General features: G+C 44.9%; 1 protein-coding gene across 9 annotated transcripts in view; it reads left to right on the top strand.

Annotated features, from left to right (window-relative positions):
• The window catches only part of LOC120024176 (afadin-like), a 117878-nt gene extending 107633 nt beyond the window's left edge, over positions 1-10245 (top strand). For 4 of the 9 annotated variants that reach the window (XM_038968349.1, XM_038968351.1, XM_038968352.1 and 1 more), the window contains 4 exons: positions 2606-2740; positions 4849-5377; positions 8790-8874; positions 9052-10245. In XM_038968349.1, the coding sequence (XP_038824277.1) occupies positions 2606-2740; positions 4849-5377; positions 8790-8874; positions 9052-9211 (909 nt within the window). In that variant the 3' untranslated portion in view covers positions 9212-10245. The remainder of the gene's footprint in view (positions 1-2605; positions 2741-4848; positions 5378-8789; positions 8875-9051) is intronic. The other 5 variants (XM_038968353.1, XM_038968357.1, XM_038968356.1 and 2 more) reach the window with 2 other exon arrangements.
• Positions 10246-10449: the final 204 nt, after the last annotated feature.

A 10449-nucleotide genomic window follows, 5' to 3' on the forward strand; every position in this document is an offset into this window, starting at 1 on the left:
AGCAGGGGTCTAGTGTGCACAGTGGAGAACAGGAGGATGTGGAGAAGGTAGGCTACGGTATAGGGAATCATACCGGACATCAGAGGTAAGGTGTATGGAGGAAAGACCAGTGGCCCAAGATCTTCATAGTGCTATTAGATGCACATGAACCCATCATTGGTTACAGTACACCCATTATAAATGTTCTGAGCTCTGAAAGGTTTTTAGCCTCTCGACTGAAGGTTCTCATGCCAAGGAAGGGCGAGCCATGGGAAGCAAAACACTGAGAAAAGAGGAAATGGAACTGGGCTTAATGGTTACAGAATAGGATATGGAATTCCCATGAGGAACCCCATGAAGTAGCTAGCTACAATGAATGTTTTGCAATGTGCACCTGCAACATCCTTACGTCATTGCTTTGCCATGCTGAGCTGAGCTGCTGTACTCGACTGGCTGCGGAGAGAGGGAGGGAGGGGGCAGGATGCCGGACACACAACAAACTTACATGGAAACATAGCAAAGTACAAATTGGTTCTTTTTAACAAATTTATTATGGTCATTTGGAAATGATTCATCTCATTTTCCTGGTCTAACAAGATGGCTAGAGTAGCATATTTTTGCCCATCAATGTACCATTGTACATGCAAAAACACACCCTTCCTTGGACAGAATAAAATGCCATCTAACCTGGGCTAATGTCGCTAATCCCCTCAGACGACACCACAGATCAACATAAACCAGTGAGACCCCTCTACAGTGTGTTGCTTCTCATTTGTAACTGTTACAAGAGTACTGTCTTCAATCTGCTGTGACCTTGTATCCAGACTGTCTAGTGAGACAATGATTCCGGGATGTAGTGAGCAGTCCCTGCCAGCCAGGCCAAGGCTCACAACCCCTTGTTGTCTGTCTCTGAGGGAGAAAGGTGGTCTTAGTTTCGGCCAGGAGGTTGGTGGTGAAACGATGTGTAAACGGGGCACTTTGGAGCTCCATGCGAGGGATGGGACTGAGCGGAGCGTTGTCTGTCTGAGGGGAAGTGGGCCGCTCATTCGGCCGCTGGCAGTAATCAGCCCCATTCTGTGGAGAAATGTTCCTGGCACCACATCACTGCTGCCTCCAAAACCCCTAAAAATGTTTTTACTTTTATCTTCTTCTATGCCCTCCTTTTAATTTATATTTATTTACTCTCTTTCTCCTTCGTTCCTCCTCTTTTCTTTCTCTATTTGTCTCTCCTCCCGCAGCAGACTGCTGTCCCAGCAATCTCTGTTCTAGACTTGGTACGTTCTCTTTGCGCACTGCTCCTTATCCTCCTTTCTTGTCTTCGGTTCCACCTGTCTCTTCTCGTTCATTCTGTCCCCTCCCTCTCATCTGGCCTGGCCTGGGGGGGGGGGGGGGGGGGCTGCTGTTCTCGTGGAGCGACAGGGGCGGGGTTCGGGGATGTCACCCTGCGACGCTGTGGAACCCTGTCTGTCTCCACTAGATAACTGCAGTATAATAACTCATTTAACCTTAAAGAAGTCTAAAACTAACTTGGGCATGGTTAAATACTGTATTTGTTCAAGAGAACCCAGTACTATGCAGCTGTTTCAGTGCAGGGAGCTGCCTGGCCTGCAGTGATGGTCAGTCTGCATGATTTGAGACCCTCCCCCAGCAGTGGTCATCTGCATGTGGTGTAACCATCATTGTGTCATTGTCAGTCCACTTCATTCAACTCATCCAGCTCTGTGTGAACAACGCCGGTGCTCAGTCAATATAGCATCGCTCTCCTCCTCAACTCCCCTCTCATTGGGGAAGTTGCACAGTGTAGGAAATGTTTCTACTGTCCATCTGTAGTCATGTTTCATCCGGTGATTGACTTCCAGTCTGTTGTGTTTGGTCACCATGACATCAGTGATGTAACTAAGGCTTGAACTGGACGCTCCTCTGCTCTGCCTAGCCATGCTGCTGTTTGTTCTCGCTGCACGTTGCCATTCATTCTGCATGTCCAGCTGTCGCCATATGCCTGTCTGCAGTGCAGACCGTTTTACTCTCACCACAGACGACCTATCCTGTGGCAGAGAGAAAAGAACTTCTAGATTTATACAGAGCATCCCATCAGCATATCTAGACCTAGATGTTTTCAACACAACAAGCCCTTGTCTGGAAACCCGATGCCAGTGTGATGTACCTCACAGGGGGGCCAATCTACTGAATGAGTCTTTGTGTAGATGCAGACCTGATAGGGGTCCTTAGAGCTTTGGGGATTTACTGTGGAGCTGTGACTGAGTGAGGAAACACACCGAGTATAGTAATATGAGCCCATGACAGGAGGTTCTGTGTGAACTAACCTTACCTGCACTATGCATTGAGACCACAGACAGACTAGCGCAGCAGTAGGCCTACTCTAGTTGTAGAGCTGAGGATAGTTTGTTACTAAATTATATTTCCACCTTTTCACTTTAGGAAGTATGGCCTCACAGCATTCATGTACAATGCATTTGAATAGTATAAGAAACAGTTGATTTAAAAGTATATTCCACTATACAACTGATTCATCTCCAAGCACACAATTTTGAAGGACTCCTGAGATCAGTAGACTGTAGGACATGTTCCCGGACCGTGTACATGGTGCTGAAGTGTCTGTGTGTAGTTGCAGGACGAGGAGCGGCGGAGGAAGCAACAGCTGGAGGAGATCCGTAAACGCGAAGCGGAGGACCGGGCCAAACAGGAGGAGGAGAGACGCTGGAGAGAGGAGGAGAGGGCCAGACGAGAGGTCGATGAGAAGGTACACCTCCCTGACAGGACCCACAGAGCCACGTATATCGACGCTACACAGTTCTCACACAGCACATAGCTAGCTAACACACAGCTGGTTAGTCAGGTGCTGTCAAAATATGAGTTCTCATTTATGTTCATGCTGGCAAAATATTCTATCATAATATTCTATCAGTGATTTCTGTTCAGTCAGACTTCAATACGATTATAAAAGAATATGAATGCAATAGACCACAATTAAATCCAGATGCTTGCATTGCCCACAGCTGTCTTTCAGTATTATTATTTGTTACATTTTATTAAAGCTAGTTATGTGAAAGGATTGATGTCACTGCCAGCAGAGCAGATTAAAGCAGAATGCCCCAGTCGGATCTATTAACAGAGGACATCAAAGTGTAAACCCAGAGAGAGTCTTACCTGCATGGTAATTATAGTATTACCCTGTGGGGATCTGCCCAGCTAATTGTAGTTTACCTCGTGAAACAGGAGTTGTGCCTCAACTAAACAGTCCAGCAGCAGAATGCACAGTGAAAAACAAAGACCGATCCGTGGGACCACTTCTCTTCAGGGGGTGGAAAGGGTCAACTGAGGTGGTCGTTTTTTTGTGAAATCTGCTAACATGATCAGCTTTTTCAAGGTTTCTACTGTTCTGTTCCCAGTTGGTCAGTCTCCCACAGAGCTGTAAGTGATCCTGTGGGAGGAGTTGTGAATACGCCCCTCTACAATGTACCAGTCAGAGAACTGTGAAGGGGACTCTGTCTGACTGGGTTTTAGGAACATAAGAAGAAGCCAGTAGAGCAGTGATTAGTGATGGAAGTAGTACCCTGTGTTCAGGGGAAGTGTTATTGGGCCAGAGAGCAAAGGGCCTGTGGCCAGGGAGTCTGCAGACAGGATGCTGACTTATCTTAATGAAACCTGGTGGTTGGTCTGTCAGAGGCGAAGCATGTTTTTGGAGCACTAGTGTTTTGTGTCCTCAGTCCCAGTTAGTTACAGGGACATTAAATGACCAGTGGTCTGAGAGCAGCAGCACCCCTTCATCTTGCCTTGTGTGACGTTGTTACAACATCCCAGTGCCATTTTGTTTTACTGTGTGACCATTGATTCAGCTGTTGTCTTCCTGTGAGTCATCCTCACACCACTGGTAATTGAAGCCCTGTAATAATGGCAATGATGTCCAACTGCATGGACTCATGATGGTCCCCTTCCTCTGTGTTATGTTATGTATGGATGTATGCATGTAACCCTCCTACCCCCAAAAAGCATGGGAGTCACTTTTTACAATATTTTACATTTGTTGGGAAGCCATAGTCATTCCATCAGGCACTGCTTTGGAACCGCTGTTGGAATGCCCCACCCTCGCTGTGGTTTGTGGTGGTCATACCAGAGTACAATACATATCTGTTCCCCCACCATACTCTCATCGATGACATATACCTACCCACCATACCACTCACTACGCACACACTAACCCAGGGGATCCATGTACAGAATCCAGAGCTGACCAATCTCTATTACTAGCTGGTACCTTTCCAGAGCTAAAACCATAGAATCCCTCCAAAAATCCCTGAATTGGAGTCTTCAAGCCTATCAGATCACTTGACTGTAGTCTAACCCAAACCACTTCAAACTGTTGGCCCCAGCTGTCAGAGAAGTGTCTTTATCCATCCTCACCTCTGGTGGTTCTCAACACGGCATGGAGGGAAGGAGAGGAAAACAGCACATTTACATTTTAGTCATTTAGCAGACGATCTGATACAGAGTGACTTACAGGAGCAATTAGGGTTAAGTGCCTTGCTCAAGGGCACATCGGCAGTTTTCACCTAGTCGGCTCATGGATTCGAACCAGCGACCTTTGTTACTGGCCCAACGCTCTTTACCGCTAGGCTTCTCTACTAAAGTATTACAGAACCCAGTACACACAGAGTAGTCTCCCCCACCTCACACACACAGACATACAGACACATAGTGGACAGATAAGGTGGAGGACTTGTCTGGGTGTCTTGTGGCCATGGGTAGTCTCCCTCCAGCAGAGGCAGAGTGAGTCAGGTCCAGCCAGCCATGCCTTGGAGGTGAGAGTAGGCCACACTAACAGGCTCTTCCCATTCCCTATTCCCTTAGAGGAGACAGGAGGAGGAGTACTACACACGCCTGGAGGAAGGGCGGCGCCGGCAGCACGAGGAGGCCGAGCGCAAGCTGCTGACGCCTGACGAGCCTGGTCTGTACAGACCTCCCCTCCCCAGGGACTACCAGCCTCAGCCCCCCCCTCCCACTGCATCCCCCGCAACCACTGCCACTAACGCTCCACCACCCCCGCCTCAGAGAAACACTTCCTACCTCAAAACCCAGGTTGTCTCCCCTGACGCCTTGTACACTGCCAAGTTTGTCTCGTACAATGACGAGGAGGATGAGGACACTACAGGCCTAGCAGGTCAGGTTAAGCTCTCCTCCACCAGGAAGTCCTATGGCGACCTCCCGCCCGCACACAAGCCGCAGCCGCCTGCGCGCAAGCCCCGTCCTATGTCTGATGGGATCTTTCTGTCCAGCTCATTCCAGCCGCCGGCTGTCAATGCCAACAGTACTGCAGGGCAGCCCCCTCCCCCTCCCATCAAACCCAGCCTCGGCTTCATCCCGACAGGCAACTTTAAAGGTAGACACAGAAAGGAGAGAGGACACGCCTCCCGTATACCTCCCACTCCATATCTCTCATTCAGTCGTTCATGTTTTTTGTGTTATATTTTTGTGTTCCTGTTTTTCCAGTACAGAGGCGTTCTGGCTTCCATTTCCCCTTCTCCCTTTCTCCCACTCTATTTCTCTATCGACAATCCAATAGATCTGTATTGTAGTTGCCAATCAACTTGTAATTCGTTTTTTCTCCCATCGGTTTCTGTTATAGTTTTGTCCTCTTTTTTTGGAATTTCCACTCCACCACTAGCAAATCAGGTTCCATTTTTGTTTAATTTTCCCAATCCTTCTGTCAGAAAATGTCCTCTGTCCTCACCCATTCCTCTTCCTCCAATCATCTTTCTAGTGAGTAAAAGCAATCGGTAAACCAACCAACCCGTGATTCCCTATGAAAGCAGTCCAGATATCCAATCATAGTACTGTTGGTGTTGCTGCTCAACGCCCACCCGCCCATGTGTGTTTGTTTTTGCTGAGGGGGTGGCCTGCCCGTCTCCCGCCTGCGGGCCCCACGGCTGCTTGGTGGTGGTGTTGGCTTTAAGGAACACTGAGACACTGGCTTCTTATCTATCACACAGACACTGTGGTGGGACCTGAGAGGAGCAGCTCTCTTTAGGCTCACTTGCACACCTGGCAAAGGGGAAAGATCTTTTGAGTGAGGCATTGTCTTTGTCTGTGGCTGTTTAAAGCTCTGTCAGGGCTCCAAACCAATCACTGATTTAGATTACTGAGCAGTACTAATTCACTTTAATCTAGTTCTATGGTCTTCATCTGTGGCACAATGTTTTCTATTTAAGCCTTTAGTGACCCCTACTGACAAAAGTAGAAAAGTTGTTATTTTTATCAACACCTGGAACCAATGACATTCTATTTTATAAGTTATTAAAACAGTATTTATGCTTTCATAAAATGTTTAAAGATTAGCTTTGTTTTACAATTTAGGAATAGTCTGTATATTTTTGCTCAACAAAGCACAATATTTAAAGCCTCTTGGTGAGAACAGAATTCAAGTGTAACGTGGATGTCGATTTAAGGCAGCCCCCCGCACCTCTCTGATTCAGAGGGGTTGGGTTAAATGCGGAAGACTCATTTCAGTTGAATACATTCAGTTGTACAACTGACTAGGTATCCCCCTTTACCTTAATATCTCTATTTCATGTTACTCTAAACACAATACATGTTCAGTGTTTCATTGTAAGCCATAGCATAGACTACTGTAGTAAATAACTTAATATTCACATTGACCGGAATCACAGGATTGTGCCTTTTAATTTTCCAGACAGATGAGTTTGTTGGTACATGTTCTAAAAGAAAATATGAAAGTGCCCCCCCCCCCCCCCCCCCCCCCTCCGGATATGAACACTTTAAACAGCCATGGAGAAAAGATGTCACTAATACAACACAGTCTAACAGGGTCAAGATGTTCAGTGACTGTCACCCTGCATGTAACATCTGCACACAGCACCAGTGCCCTTCCCCTACCCAGTATGAATGATGATGATGATGTATGGGCCTTTTGTTATTGTGTTGCATTCCTCACTCAAATTGAGAGACCAATCACAAACCTTGCTATAACGCCACATCAACATAATCCGCCTCTCTCCGTCACACGCCTCCCTGCGCTGAATCCAAGCTCACTCCAATCGACCTGATATCCATTGCTATCTACTGCCTTTGCTGCTTTGCACTCCTCCTTTCAGCCCTCAAGTGTTCTGTTCACTCCTCTTTTTGTCTTCTATGACTGTTCCAGTCTCTGCCCTGTCTGTCTGTCTGTCTGCCATGTCTCTGTTTTTGTGAATTTCAACTGGTATGCCCTGTCTGTCTATCTGTCTGTGCCTTCTGTGGCTCTGGCTGTCCCGTCAGTCTGTCTGTGTCAGTGACATTGTCTAATGCTGCTGCTTACCACCACCTCCTCCTCCTCTGAGGGCCATGCCGTGGTTCAGGTGACCCGTCTCCACCTGAATCATTGGCTCCCTCTGTTAACAATAATACATTCAGGCAGACGAATCCACTGGCAGTATCAAGAAGAAGGGCAACCCAGCTCTCTGATAGTGAAGACGTCTAGATGTCTAGCCAAAGGTTTTGAGAAGGCTCAGATTCCACCTTCTGCTCCACTTTATCTTAAAAGAATATGAGCAAAATCTGACTAATGTGAATATTTGGAGCCAGGTGTAAGGAAAGGAAAACATTATCCATGGCACAAGAATATAGAAAGACCTTTGGTTGACTTTTATGCATTTTTACAATTACATCTGAAGCCAAGTACTGTTCTGTATAAGCTGAAATTTGGCTTCCGAAAGAATGAAATCAACAAACCATGAAAACTGCGTTTCTGTGGTGACTTAGTTACTGGAGGGTTCAGAAGGTATAGTTTTAGCTTAGGGGACAGACAGATCTTGGATAGGTACCAACTTTCAACCAGTCTGTAGACTCCGAGAGCCTGTTCTGTGCCAGAAGAACTTGACCCTGCCAGTGGAGTCCTGCCTCGGTTCACACGTCAATGTGTTTGTGTCTGCCCTGGTATCCCTAGTTTCATTAATTTTAAACAAAGAAAAATCCACATGCATTTGAATTCTGGTTGTGCTTCCACTCAGACACAGCATGTTGGAACACAACCAGTAAGATTCTATTAGTGGGAGTTCTGGGTTAGTGTGAGAGACAGCAGCAACTGCGTTTGCCTGGCCCGGGCACACACGAACACGTGAACTTACTGATTAATGCCTACTGTGGGTCAGAGGTAGAGGTCACCTGGGGGTCAATGGTGTTGGGTTAGAAGTTAGAAGGCCAGTTAAGATACCGAATCAGTCCTCATTCAGCCACCTGTGGCTTTGATGAGCTCCTAGCTAACATCCAGTGGTTATTCAGTAAAGTTTTGTCATAACAGGCTTGATGACAGTTTATCTTGGGTGCTACATGACTTAGTGGTTGACCTCCACTTTTGATCCCACAAACTTGTTTCACAGACCCTGCTGCTTCAGGCGTGCCTTGGACTGCACTAACGCTATTCACTCAGCTAAGCTAGTCCCTGTGGCTTGTTTTGGTCTGTGGAAAAGGCACAGTTGTATAATTTGAACATGACTGAAAAGTTGCTGGGTACAGATAACAATCATATATAGCCTGGACTGTGACTTGGTCACAATTTACAGTTGACACAGTGTTATGTCACAATAACTTTGCATTGGTGTGCTGTACTCTTTGTGTACTGAAGCAGGTAAATTAATCCCAGGGAATACATTTAGTAAAGATATGTTTTACACAGAAGTTATGTACCCAGCAGCTTTTTTCTTTTTTTTACGCTATGGGTTTAACCTGCCAACATGGTACAAAACATATTCATTAACTAATGTGCTCTGTTTCCCCAATTTAATTAATGAACACAGGATTTAATTCATACACTGGAAACACAACAGGGGTTGTAGGATCAGGAGAAGTTTACAAGGACCCGCGAGAAAAGTGGACGAAAGGGTGAGGCCTGCCATGCATCTCTCTCTTCATAAACAGATAATTCAACTGGGTCAGAGGAAATACTTTTAGACCGAATGAGGACCATAAGAAACTGAGACGTATATAGGAATTCTCAGAACACACAACGTTGTACAGTATATGTTTTAAGTCGTATTGTGGTTGCTTTTCTCATTGCAGTGGTCAAGAACAGGAAAACACATTAACTGAAGGAGCCCCGGAGAGTATGACATTCAAGGAGCGCCAGCGGCTCTTTTCCCAAGGGAAGGAAGTATCCAACAAAGTCAAGGCCTCGCGAAAACTCATGGAGCTGGAAAATGAACTCAATACAAAGCAGTAGACAAGTAGCCTTAGCAAGACAAATTGACCGCCAGGCCCCGACTGAGCAATGGGAAAGAGAGCCAGCTTTTGTTTCCCAGTGACTCTCCTTTTTTTTGTTTTTATTGAACAACTGGACCATTACATACAATTTAGATGTATCGTCGCAATAGTTGAGACATTTATTTGCTTAATTTCCCTCTTAAACTATCAGATATTATAATAAAGCACTGTAAAAAAAAATATATAATAATAATAATACAAATTAATTATTCTACTAAGACAAATTTCAAATCACATGAAGGGGAATATATTTTTGTTTGTAAAATGGTTCTTGGGTTAGGGATGAAAAGTTCTGTTCATTTAAACAATTTTAATAGCTTAATGTAATGTGGAATATTTTATGCTCTTTCTGCATTACATATTTTCACACTTTTAAATAAATGGCTTACCAGACCAATCTTTTAAGTTGAACTTCTTCCTATACTCATTGATTCAAATGGAGTAATGTTGTCCATTCTGGTTTGCGATACACTGTATTCTTCATTCCTTAGAATGTGGCTTTAGTTTTGATCCAGGCATTACTGGAAGATGCTATGTCTTCACTATGACTTCCACATATATAAACTGGTTTACTGGGGGTCCACCTGAGTGCACGCCCACACTGTAAATATCTCTCTCGTTCCAAACGCAACTCTCAATTCTTAATAGTAACAGCTCTCATTTGTTTTTTATCTTCAGAAATGGACGGTTCAGACTTTATCCAACAGGGCATTTTATACAAGTGTGACGTAGGAAATTGAGATAAGGAACTCCTACCTTTTTGGTTCTCACTGTAAATTTGGGGGGGTGTCTTATGTTTTCTATTCCCCCCCCCCCCCCCCCACACACACTTTTTAGTATTGATTTTCTTTGTTTGAATTTAACAGTAATTTGCAGAGTTGTGAAATTTGACCAGTTGTATACATTGCCAGTATGCGGAAAGTGGAAGCGTACCATGATGGAAAATTACTTCATTTTCAGTTCAAATGATAATAAAAATCCAAAGTAAAAACCTTGTTTTGTTTAACAGGTATTTATTTGAACCTTATGTAATGTACTTGCACAGATTTTGTTTATTTAAAATGCTTGAGCATTCGGTTAAATCAATACAAACATGGAATACATTTGGGACTTATAGGCTACTGTAGGTAAATGCTATTTTAAGGATTTGGGCAGAATGCTATTTACATGAAGTACATCTCTTCATTCACAGCTGTT

Source organism: Salvelinus namaycush, chromosome 29, assembly GCF_016432855.1.
Source record: "Salvelinus namaycush isolate Seneca chromosome 29, SaNama_1.0, whole genome shotgun sequence".
Classification (NCBI taxonomy): domain Eukaryota; kingdom Metazoa; phylum Chordata; class Actinopteri; order Salmoniformes; family Salmonidae; genus Salvelinus; species Salvelinus namaycush.